The 13,331-nt window shown below is 42.9% G+C and overlaps 1 protein-coding gene across 5 annotated transcripts in view; it reads left to right on the forward strand.

The window, feature by feature from the left end:
• TRAM1 (translocation associated membrane protein 1) overlaps positions 1–13,331 on the forward strand; it is a 118,282-nt gene that overhangs the window by 19,286 nt on the left and 85,665 nt on the right. For all 5 annotated transcript variants that reach the window (XM_033933416.1, XM_033933412.1, XM_033933411.1 and 2 more), the window contains 2 exons: positions 1,725–1,852; positions 6,278–6,394. In XM_033933416.1, coding sequence (XP_033789307.1) covers positions 1,725–1,852; positions 6,278–6,394 — 245 coding nt within the window. The remainder of the gene's footprint in view (positions 1–1,724; positions 1,853–6,277; positions 6,395–13,331) is intronic.

Consider the following 13,331-nt stretch of genomic DNA (forward strand, 5'->3'; position numbering starts at 1 on the left):
AAATCATACTTACTTTGTAGACTTATGTTAGCCCTGATACCATTGTTCAGTGATTGGCATAAACTAATTACAGTGGAACCTTGGTTTACGAGCATAATTCGTTCCAGAAGCATGCTCGTAAATCAAATTGCTGGTATATCAAAGCGAGTTTCCCCATAGGATATAAGGGAAACTAGCTTGATTTGTTCCCCAGCCCCTGAGGCCACCGGCGCTGCTTCACCACACACACACACCCCAAGAACCGGCATCGCTTCCCCCCCTCACCCCTTTCTGCAAACCAGCATCCCCTGCCCGAACAGAAGTTTTACCCCATCTGGCACCGGCACGCAGCCCACAGGACATGCCGGTGTCCGAAGATCCTGCCTCTTGCCTGGGCCTTGAGCATCTGCACATGCTCAAGGCCCTGGCAAGAGGCAGGATCTTCGTTCACCGGCACATCCTGTGGGCTGCGTACCGGTGCCAGATGGGGGTAAGGCTTCTGTTTGGGCGGAAGAGGGGGGCGATGCTGGTTCTCGGGGGGGGCATTTGCGGGGGGAGCGATGCTCGCAAATTGAGTCAATGCTTGGTTTGCGAGTCACGATTTGTGAGAATGATTTGCTCGTCTTCCAAAACACTCACAAACCGCGGTTTGACTGTACTTGTTATGTTCTTTAATTTCATCACTACTGATCATTTTTATAGTATCCTAAAGCTGCAACAAAATACTTTTTCATTTTGAAAGTCTTCTTATGTAGTAATTTAAGTCTAAGAAGGAAATGAACTGCAAGGTAGCACATTTTAAGGTCCTTTATTATCAGCTGAAATCAGTTTTCATCCGTAAATTCCCAGATTTTTGCAGAGGTGAAAATCGGAGGTTTGTGGTGTACAGCAGAAGTACAAGCATGCCAGCAGAAAGAAGTGGGGACTGGTCAGTCCTGTAGCAATATTGTCATTTTCCCTACTGCTCACCTTCTTCTTATGTGTGTGCTAGTACTGCTGTATTTATGAAATGTAATAGCATTTTCATTCATGTTTTAAGTTTCCCAGGTCAAAAGACCAGCTCATTGCTATGTAACATACAGGTGATTCGGGCTGTCTGTGTTGGCTTTGTCTGTATGTGTTTACATTTTGATGTCATAAATATTTTTTTCAGCAAACATCAGAATGGCATCTTCTAGGTGTGTCAAATTAGGAAAGTGTCTGTAACAAATTAGAAGAAAACAATGCAGGTGTGATATTAGACCAGAGGGGAAGTGTTTGAAAGGACTGAATAGATCAGGACTTCCCAAACTCGGTCATGACCCCAATTGGGGCCAGAAAATTTGCATTTAGGATCACAACCTGGGTGGGTCTTCCCTAAACCTGCATTTCTGGAGGAAGTGTGCATTTCTTTGTGCAAATGGGAACACAGCCACAGAAAGATGAACACTGAGACAGATAAAATTCTAAACTTGTGTTCAGCTAGTAGGAGTCTATAAGAATGATGAAGCAGCTAATTGCTGGATATTAAGCTTTAGAAAATCAAAAGCCAGGGGTGGCAAAGACAAGACCCTGGGAGAAAGGGCAGGAAAGAGATGGAGTGCCTTGTGATGGTCTCCTGAGCCAGTGAGCATACAGAGAGCAATCCTGGGGTATTGGTAAAATATAATCTGTATTAGCACAGTAGCATTTCCTTATGTGCTCTCAAGGAAAACATCATTGGAAACTGAAAACACTGACTTTTGTCCTATTGAAAACTGTTTTAGGCTTTTCAGAAGGGTCTGCGGATCATACTACTCTGTATCACTATGGAATCAAAGATTTAGCCACAGTTTTCTTCTACATGCTGGTAGCCATAATCCTGCATGCTGTTATTCAAGAGTACATACTGGATGTAAGTACAGGAAACTCACATTAAATCATATAGCTGAGTGAAATAAGCCAGCAAATTGTAGTACAGTGGTACCTTGGATTACGAGCATAATCCGTTCCAGGAGCATGCTCGTAATCCAAAATGCTCGTATATCAAAGCAAGTTTCCCCATAGGAAGTAAGGGAAACTTGCTTTGATATGTTCCCACCCCCCACCTTCCCCCCCCATGAGAACCGGCATTGCTCCCTCCGAAGGCCCTCTCGCGAACCGGCACCCTCCCCCCCCCCGCTATTCGGCACCCCTCCGCCGCGACCTGAGATCCCCCAACCCACCCGAACCCTCTTCTTACTTCCAGTGTAGCATCGGCACCAGCATGAACTGTGCCCGAAAATCTGCTTCCTGTGCCGGGCCTTGAGCATGCGCATGCTCAAGGCCCGGCACAGGAAGCAGATTTTCGGGCACAGTTCATGCTGGTGCCGATGCCGATGCTACACTGGAAGTAAGAAGAGGGTTCGGGTGGGTTGGGGGATCTCAGGTTGCGGCGGGGGGGGTGTGCCTGATGGCGGCGGGGGGGAAGGTGCCGGTTCGCGGGGGGGGGGGGTGCTTATACAGCGAGGCAAGCTCGGTTTACGAGGCACCAAGTTTGCGAATGTTTTGCTCGTCTTGCAAAACACTCGCAAACCGGTGCACTCGTAAACCAAGGTACCACTGTATTTTGTTTCTAAGACTATCTGGAGTGGTAATTTGACAAATTAAGATGGGAACCAAATTCCTTGACCAGACGGTTCTATAGTGAAGGTCTGGAGTATTAGTCCAAGTAAGATTTGTTTTCTTTACTTTGTCCCATATCTCAAAGTCTATGGGTATTCTTTATTCATACACTTCAGCTTTGAAAGTGAAAAGTCTATGTATACTTGCATTTTGAAACTTGTGGGTGTAATCAGCAGCAGGTGTTGACAGCTGCTTTTTCTGTGGGTACTTTCTGAATGGCCTATAGTTTGAAAATATATAAACCTATTTTCTTATCTCCCGCTCCTTCATATCTAAAAGCAACCCCCTCCCCCCCACCCTCCCACACTTCCAGAGAATGTTTCTTCCAAATGTAGCTTAGAGAATGTACGTTGTTAAACAGTATGCTTTGTTTTAGCCACACAAAGAAGGCAGTTTTCAGTCAAAATATTCTGTAGAACACAATTTACATATGTAAATGGTTTTAAGAATTTGCTCTATTGCACAAACAAATATAAAGTACAAAGGTAAGCCCAGGCCAGGTTGAAAAGTTACTTATTACTGAGGAAAGTATTGATAATGATGCAAAGGTTTATCAGATTAACCTGTGTTTGCATTGAACAGTAAATTCCATAAATAACAGACTTGCCAGTTTTAAATTTAAAAATAAAATACACTTTTCTTTCAGTTTATATATGTTTAAATACATGACTTTGAAGTCCCCTGTTATAATAACCAAAGAAGGTAGGATTCCAAATCTCAATTACACATTTTTAAAATTTTATTTGCAATTATTTATTTTCTTTCCCCTCTTCTCTTACTCATGGGAGAAAGTGGAGTATACACACCTGTTTTGTTTCTGATGACAAAACAGGTTTGGTTATTACAATATTTTTCTGCTTTCTTTTGTATTAGTTTCTATTTCATTTCAAATGTGGCCTTTTTACACTGAGCTGTATGGTATGATTTGAGTCATAAGAGCCAACTTTTCAAAACAATTGAAGGTGATAAATGCAATGGTAATGACCCCTCCCTAGACACAGTCAAGAGAGTTTTCATGTCTCACCTTGGGGTTCAACCCCGCGACACAAAATCTATTACCTTCCGTAAAAAAAATTACAAGCAAACAGTTCTGGACCCAGTTTTCCTTTTGTCCCAAACCAACTGGCACAACTGGGTAAACCTCTCTGAGTCTACATACCACTCTCTTGCCCCTCTATCTACTAAAACGGTTTCCTACTCCCGTAAGGCCCCCTGGTATCTTCCGTATCATAGAGAACTGAAGCAGAAATGCCGAGTACTAGAGCGTAAATGGAAAAAAATCTAAATCCCCCGCAGATAGTCCTGGAGGGGGACAGTATCAAGTTCTACAATACAGTACTAAAAAAAAGCAAGGAAGAATTTATACGGTGACAAATCACCAGATCCAATAACCAAAGCAGAACATTGTTTAACATCTGGCGCTCCTTAACCTCTAAAAATGACTCCTCTATTCTCCCCTCCTCTCCAGCAGCTGATGACCTAACAAAATTATTCAACGAAAAGGTTGCTACTATAAGAAGCTCTTTTCCATCAGCAGTCACTTACAATTCTCTGGTGCCCAGCGACACTAACCCTATCCCAGTAGACAGATCCTGGACAGTCTTTGAGCATGTATCCGAAGCCCAGGTCTCTAAACTGTGCCACAAATTAAGATCCTGCAAATGTGCCCTGGACTCGTTCCCTTCCTACCTTTACGAGAATATTCCCGTGCAGGCTATTTCATCTCTCACCAGACTTATCAACTCAGCCTTACTATCTGGCCTATTTTCTGTACAAATGGGATACATTGCCCTGACCACACTACTGAAAAAAGCTGATCTAGACCCATCCTCCCTTTCCAGCTGTCGTCTTATAGCAAATATTCCTCTCTTGACCAAAATGCTCGAGGCTATTATCAACTCAGCTCTCATCTTACTTAGAGAGATTCTCCATTCTATTACCTTGCCAATATGGCTTCAGGCCCAGTTTCAGCACTGAATCCCTGCTGGCTTCTTTAATCTCAAAGATTCAACAACTTCAATCTCGTAATAAGTTTGCTATCCTACTACAATTCGATCTATCTGCGGCCTTTGATGTTGTCCACCACGATATCCTAATTTACCAACTTTCTGAGATAGGCACTGATTCCATAGTCTTAGACCTGGTTCTTGAAATTTTTACGATCCTGCTCTTACACTGTTAACATGAATGGAACCATGTCTTCTCCTTGGAGACCGTTATGTGGTGTTCCCCAGGGATCACCCCTGTCCTCTTTTCTTTTCAACATTTATATGTCTTCTTTGAAATTCTCCCTTTGAAACTCTATTTACATATGCAGATGACATCTTTGCCCTTCTTGAGATAAATTTGAACCTCACTGAAAATATAAGAGCTTGCATAACAAAACTCCAATCCTGGGCCCTCTCTGTACAATTGAAGCTGAATGAGTCCAAAACAAAACTACTCTGGCTTGGCCCAAAATTAGATCAGTTATCCATGCTTATTCCACTATCTTCTGGTCCCACATTGCAGATCGAATTCTCAAGCAAAGTTTTGGCCATCATTATTGATTCTACACTTTCCTTTAATGATCATCTCAACTCTCTGGTAAAAAAAATGTTTTTTTTAGTCTTCACATGTTGAGGAAAGTGAGATCCTGCTTCTGCCAACAACATTTTGCTGTCCTTGTACAATCAATTATTCTTTCCAGACTGGACTATTGTAATTCCATTTATCTAAGTTTAACCAATAAAAATCTTCAAAGACTTAAGCGGATCCAGAACACTGCGGCTAGGTTGAGCTTCGCAAAAAGCAAATTTGATCATGTTTCCCCGCTTCTGTCAAAACTTCACTGGCTTCTGGTGATTTCTAGGATTCACTTTAAATGTACCTGCCTAATTTTCAAAATCATACATGGCATTCTTCCTCCCCTAATCCCACTATCCTGGAATTCTTTGAGACCTGACACTACCAGATCCGCCTACATATTCAAACTATCTTTCTCCTCGTTAAAAGGTGTCATATATGCAGGTAAATTAGGGAAATCCCTTTTCTTCAAATTCACTGCGCTTTGGAGTAACCTCCCTGCCCCGCTGTGGAACCTACGCTCATTCCAATTATTCCGAAAGCATCTGAAAACCTTGCTTTTCTCCAAAATGTAAAGCTATCTATTTAAAATGTAAAGCTAGCTATCCTCTTCTTAACCTCTAATTTCTTATTATGTCCTTCCCTCATTTATTGAATTACCTGTAAACCGTGTCGAGCTCTATCTTTATGGAGATGATGCGGTATACAAACTTAAGGTTTAGTTTAGTTTAGAGTTTGCTCAATATTGCACAGTCAAGGGAGTTTGCTCAATATTGGCTGTGTTTAAGCACTCATGGAGCTGGCTATTATGTATTCAGTCTTCAAAATATGCAGATATCTTGTGAATATTATTATGAGGCTACCAGATCAGTTTGAGAGTTGGCTTAGTGTTTCTAATTTTGTGGTGACTGGCAGTACAGGCTACAGGCGAAGATCCTGTATGTGTTGGGAGGAGGCTTTGTGAGATTCGGGCCTGATGACAACCCAGTGGAACATGAGCAAGGCTTGCAGGACACAAGCAGAAATTATAACTGGGGAGTGAGGAGAAAATCCTAGTCCACTTGTATAATTTTTATTTTTCCGTTATAAAATAAGACTTTTTTCATTTCAGAAAATTAATAGGCGGATGCATTTTTCCAAAACAAAGCACAGCAAGTTCAATGAATCTGGACAACTAAGTGCCTTCTACCTTTTCTCTTGCATTTGGGGAACAAGCCTTCTTATCTCAGTAAGTATGCGGTTTATTTGCTATTTTCATGTTTGGCTTCGAATCTTATTACTGATTAGAAATAAGCAAACAGTAGCAGAATGTTCCTTATATAGAAGCTTTTATTTATAATGATTTAAATACAAATTTAGTTCATGTATTCAGAAACATTTTATGTGAATTTGCTTTCCAAATCACTCAAAAGTAGAGGCAACCCGTCTTTATTTTTAATATTTGACCTTCTTCACTTTTTTCTCCCTAGAGAATGAAATATGAGAATCTTCCTAATTAGACCAAATATTACCACTTCTCCAGTATACAATCTTAGTTTTCTTCCGGGGCCTCAGTGATAACACCTGCATCAACACCTGCATCAACTTTAATATTTGTTGGTACATTTATGTAAACGGGCTGCTAGTTGGACAGAAGTGCAGATGTTAAGACAGCATGGTTTTAATTGTAAGAGGTTTAGGCGGTATATAAATTTTTAAATAAATATCGGCTGGGATTTATACATCTTATCATAAGCTCCCACAAACCTCCCCTGTTACCTTATTTAGACTGCCGCCGCTGCTTCTGATTGCTCACTGCCGCGGAAAGTAGAGGAAGGGAAAGGCCAGGAGGGTGCAGTGATTGCACACCACCAGCCCAGGAGCCTTACCCCCGACGTCAGAATTGACATTGGGGGATAAGGCTTCTGGGCCGGCGTACAATCGTTGCACCCGCCTGGCCCTTCCTAGCCAGTAGCAATAAATTCTGTTCCAGGTGCCGTGCTAAGCCAGGAGTCCCCACCCCCCACCCACTGCTGCTGTTTCGTTGACGTTGGGGGTAAGGCTTCTGGGCTGGCGGCATGCAATCATGCACCCACCTGACCCTTCCTAGCAACATCTTCTGTTCCGGGTGCCGCGCTGCTGAACCAGGAGCCCCCAACCCCACGTCGACGTGTCCTCACAGCAGCTGGTGGTAATTAAATCGGGCGAGAGGGCAGGCAGGCTTGGGGGGGAGCGGCAGAAGAGGACAGAAGCTGGAAGGCAGTGAGTTGAACCGGAGGGAGGGAGGAAGGGACAATTGTTGGGCCTGAGTTGGGAGGGAGGGGGAAGAGGACAAAGACTGGAAGGCAGTGAGGGGAACATAGGAAGGAGGGAGGGAGGAAGGGACAATTGTTGGGCTGAGGAAGGAAAGAAATCACCAAACAATAAAGGTAGGAAAAATGATTTTATTTTCAATTTTAAAATGTGTCAGTTTTGAGAATTTAAATCTGTTGTCTATATTTTGCACTATATTTATCTATTTTTCTATAGTTGTTACTGAGGTGACATTACATATTTTAAAAAGTCATCTGCCTTGACATCTGTGGCCTGTCCCTGCTCACCACTAGACCACCAGAGGGGGGACAGGGTACATAGCCTGGCAGGTAAGGGGGACAGGGTGCAGAGCCTGGCAAGGAGTGTGGGGTTGGGTGCAGAGCCTGGCAGGGAGAATTTGGTTCAGAATGTTTTTTTCTTGTTTTCCTCCTCTAAATTTAGGGTGCGTCTTACGGAGTGAAAAATACTGTATCTCATTTATCTTCAATCTGAATCACTATCGGGCAGGGGACTCAACAACTGACATGGCTCAAGTTTCGCTAGATCACTACATCAAGGTCTATTCCCTTAAAACATAGCAACATCATTTAAGAATCTCCTCTTAATATAAATGGCCTGCTTTTATAGGTCTTCCTAATTAGTGACATAGAAGAGACTTAATGTTGGTGCTTATTATAGAGAAAACCTCGGAATTAGTCCAGTAGAGCAGTGTTCTTCAACCACCTGTCCATGGACCAGTGCCGGTCCACAGGGCCAGCACGTCCATCAGGCCCAAAACAGTGTTCTTCAACCGCCGGTGCACGGTGCGATCGATGCGGCATTATCTTCGAGCCAGCTCCCTCTTCCTAACTGATTCAGTGCACAAAGCCACGGGCAGTGGCTCCTACGGGCATCCTGCGCCTGAACCAGAAGCCTTCTCTATGACGTTGCAACATCAGAGGGAAGGCTTCCAGACGAGGTACGGGACGTGCAAGGTACAATTAGTACTATTATGGGGGCGGGGTCTGGGGTGAAGATTGGGTAGAGATGGGTGGGGTCTGGCCCACGACTTAGCCCAGTGTTCTTCAACCGCCGGTCCACAGACCGATGCCGGTGCACAGAATAATTCTTTTATTTCTGCCGGTCCATAAGTATAAAAAGATTGAAAAACACTGCAGTAGAGGATTCAGTGATGCTAAGAACATTGTGAAGGATTAAACCTATCAATGCAGATTTTCCTTGCTTCTCCCACAGAGTGGAGAGCAACACCAGAGATAGCCATGCATTCATTGAACTTACTGGAGTCTGTATAGAAGAAAACAACCAAAAGAGTATGAGGTCTTCATCAAAAGAGACTTGAGTAGAGACTGGAAGTTCTAAATACTGTATTTTTGCATATATAACCCACACACATGTATACCCCATAGAAAAAAAAGCTAATTTTGTAAGAGAAAGCATTCATTTATTGCAATAAAATGAAAGTCTATTACTCCTATTGAAAAGCATTAATTTTGTAAATAAATTTTGTGCAACCTGCACTTGTGTATACCCCACATCTCTTGCAGAAAAAAATGTGAAATTGTGTATAACGCACAGGTTATACACAAAAATAAGGTACCTCAGAGCCAAGGAGGAACAGAGATATGATATAGATGTGAAAGGAGATGCTGAACAAACCAGCCTTTTCCAAAAGAGGGCAAGCCGTAGAACTAGAGGTCATGATATGAAACTACATACAGATAGTCAAAAGCAACATCAATAAATATTTTTCCTGTAGGAATGCCACAAAAGAAACACACACACGCAATCTTAGAATCGAGAGGAGGCGCTAGTAAGGGCTAGCTCCAAGTCCCTATTTATTATGCTTCTAAGCTAATGACATCATAGTAACTAGTAACTCCCTCGTTTACACATCTCGTGATTGGTGGATACAAAGGTACATGGTTTTACATTGGTGGATACAAAGATAGGTATATGCTGATTACCTCGTGCTTTTACCTCGTGATCATTCTCCAACTCAACACTTAGACAAGGGCCTGATTAACACGTGGACAGGGCCTGAGTCTTTGCACATCCTCAAGGCCTGTCAGCTGATGTCCTTTCCTAATAAGGACTGCTCAAATAAGATAAGCATGTGACAGTCCAAAGGTTATAATGCATACTCCTAAAGCTACTAAACTCAGGGCCTGAACATAGGCTGAGTCTGATTGCTGCCTATATAAGGAATAAGGGTAAACCTGTGTCAGGTTAATATGTGGCAAAAGTCTTGTGACAAGATACTGGTATTTTCCTTTACTTAAAATGGCTGCATGGCAAGAAAGGAATGGGAATAATTCATAATTCTTCACAGGGGCGATGAAATCAGTGTGCCAATTTCGCCCTGTTTCAGAATGGCGTCCCTACATTTTCCATGGAAAAAGGTAGTGGATGCTTGTAAGCAAAAACTGTGCTAGAATTCAAGAAGGAGTAGAATATACACAGTAGATCTCTACGAGGGATGGGCCCTTACTGGACCTAGTGCTTACGAAAGGTGAGTGGTCATCTAGTCATGATCACCGGATAGTGTGGTTCAATATCATTCTTATAAGTTTTTATCATATTCACATACTGCAAATAAGAAATAACTTGTGCACAGAAGCCAAGCCACAAAAGAAACATAACCAATCAAGGGGATCCAATGCTATCAAGGAGAACCAAGGAAAAAACGATAAGGAAAAGAAAATGCAGATTATATGTCAATTTTTAAGATGATCACTTAATAAACCCTAACAAGCAGTCCCACCACAGAGTGATCAAATGGGATGGTTTCCAAAAAACATACTTCGTAGATTGATAATCAATAATAATAAAACCCTTAGTAGCACATGCACACTACGATAAACTCCGTGCCTGTGTGTCTTTGCGTGCGCAGTACACCGCCAAGCAGGGAAGCGTCTCAGCGCAGTGGCAGCAGTCCTGACCTGCCAACCTCCCATTCCTTATCCAAAGCAGCAGTAAACAGCACTGTAAACAGGCTGCTCGCGGCAAACTCTGGCAGGTCCTTTCCTCTGCCGCATCACTTCGGATGGAGCGATGGAAGAAGGTTGGCGGATCGGGACCACTGCTGCTTTGGGGCACAGAGGGAGGGAGGAGGGGTTGGTAGGTCAGGACTGCTGCTGCCTTGGGTAAGTAATGGGGGTCCAGGAGGCCAGACGCACACGGAGGGAGGGCAGACCTGTGGGGGCGGTGGACCAGGTGTGTGTGTGTGTAGAGGGTCCATCACGGTGAAGGCCTGGGGAGGGGAGATGGATGGATGTTAGACCCATAAGTATGGAGGGGGAGGGTTGATAAGTGGGGGAGATAAAGTGACCTAGACCATAAATGAGGGTGGGAAGGGAGGAACAGATACTGGACCTACAAATGGGGGTGAGAAGAAGAGATTGAGGTGGGAAGGGAGACAAAACTATTTTTATAGTAACTCTAAGCAACCAAAAACTACAGTTATCCAGTATCTACCATTCCCCATGGATGCCGGATAACTGAGAGTCTACTGTATTTAGGAATATTCAGTGGTTTTTTGCAGCTTTTGGGTCAAGCTACTGCAAGCCTTCCCAAAGATTCAGTGCAGTGGCCTGGGCGTCAGAAGCTGGAGAGAGTGGTCTGAGGATATCATTGGAGAGTGCGGTTTGAATTGGTGCAGGCTCTGATGTTGGGTGAAGAGGGTTAAAGTGGCAGATGTTGGAATGGGGAGGGGAACAGTTGCAGTACCGTGGGAAGGGGCAGGGGAAAGATGACAAGAGAAATTGATCCTGGGGTGGGGTGCAAGAGAAAGGGTAAAAAAGTAAGAGAAGCTGGGTGGGGGGTGGAATATATAGGGACAGGAAGAATGGCCTTGGAGGCAATGGAAGGAAGGATAGATGGGAATGGAGCTCGGACTGAAGAGGTGATAAATGCAGTAGAGGATCGATGAGGGCCAAAAGGGTACAGAGGATTAGGTGGAAGGTGAGATGGTGGGACTGGGATCAGTAGGAGGCAGGGTACAGGCATGGTAGAGGCTGGGCATGGGTGGGGTCAGGATATAGATGGGGCTATTCTAGCAACCGTTGTAAAGAAATTTTAAATATAATGCTCCAAAATGGCTGCCACCACTTCAGAGTCTCCCAGGAGATATCAGAAAACACTTAAGATTTAAACTTCCATAAATTGCTTCTCTGTTAGAGACTGGTTGTTGAAATTTATATTTTATCAGTATTTGTAGCCAAAGTCATAACTGAAGTCGCATAAGTCTGGCTTTGTATCCCAAGCAACTCTCCTGAAGATTCTAGTGAATCAAATCTTACCTCCTCCTACCTCACTAGTCCCATATTCTTCCCAGACAAAATACGTCCAATGTATAGTTGGCAAATGCAAGTACCTCATAAAATATTTTTATAACATTTCTTGTAGACATATTTAGTTGCTGATAGGGAAAGTTCAAAAATATTAAATTTATACTAGGAATCACATTTTCCATATTCTCCAGTTCAAAACAAACTTCACTCATATCTGTCATTAAAGTTAATTGAACAGTCTGCATCTGTGAAACATTGATCCAGATTCTCCATCTTGCCCACCATCAGATTAAGTTTTTAGTAAATTCAACATCAGACAATAATACTTTGGCTAACCAAGAAATGTCTGATGGTCTGTTCAAAATTGTAAAGTACTTGGGAGAATTAGGGAAGCAATACCTCTTATCTCCATCACCTCTTAGAATCCAGTTGGAGACTACTACACTTCCCTGCACTGTTTCAGTGTTCTGTGGTGCTTTTATCTGAAACTGTATTAAGCCATGATTTGCTACTTGGGCTCCTTTCTCCACTGGGGGCCACAAACCGAGGATGGGAAATCTCACTTGTTCTACACCACTTAGGATTTTGTAGACTTCAATCATATCTCCCCTCAGCTGTCACTCCTAACCTCTTCAGTCTTTCCTCATACGAGAAATTCCATCCCATTTATCATCTTGGTCGCTCTTTGAACCTTTTCTAGTGCTGCTGTATTTTTTTTGAGATACGGAGACCAGAACTGAATGCAGTACTCAAAGTGAGTTTGCACCATTGAGCGGTACAGAGGCATTATAACGTTCTTAGTCCCTTTTTCAATAATTCCTAGAATCTTGTTTGCTTTTTTTGGTGGCCACCACACATGGGCGAAAGGTTTCAGCGTATTGTCCACAATGACACCTAGATCTTTTTCTTGAGCACTGAACCCCAAGGTGGACCCTAGCATCCGGTAACTACCTGAACTGGAAATGTTTTTCAAGGGTGATGACGCAGAAGAATTGAAAGAAGTCTTGGTGAACCCGGAAGACGTACTAAGCCAAATTGACAAGTTAGAGAGTGATAAATTGCCTGGACCAGATGGTATACATCTCATAGTAATGGAAAAACTGACATGAAATTGCTGATCTGCTGTTAGTGATCTAAAATTGTCATTAAAATTGTCTGTAGTACTTGAAGATTGGAGAGTGGCCAATGTTACGCCAGGAGAGATCCGGGGAATTACAGACCAGTAAACCCGACTTCAGTGCCCGGCAAAATAGTGGAAACAATTATAAAAAAGTAAATTTGTGGTAAATGTAGACAAACATGATTTAATGGGACAGAGTCAGTATGTGTTCAGCCAAGGGGAGGTCTTGCCTCACCAATTTGCTCAGTTTCTTTGAAGGTGTGAATCATGTGGATAAAGGTGAACCGGTTGATGTGTATCTAGATTTTCAGAAAGCTTATGATATATTCCTCATGAGAGGCTCCTGGGAAAATTAGTCATGGGACAGGAGGCAGTATTCAGTTGTGGATTAGGAATTGGTTATCGAATAGAAAACAGGGTAGGGTTAAATGGCCATTTTCCTCAGTGGAGGAGGGTAACTAGTA

Source organism: Geotrypetes seraphini, chromosome 2 (assembly GCF_902459505.1).
Source record: "Geotrypetes seraphini chromosome 2, aGeoSer1.1, whole genome shotgun sequence".
Taxonomy (NCBI): Eukaryota; Metazoa; Chordata; class Amphibia; order Gymnophiona; family Dermophiidae; genus Geotrypetes; species Geotrypetes seraphini.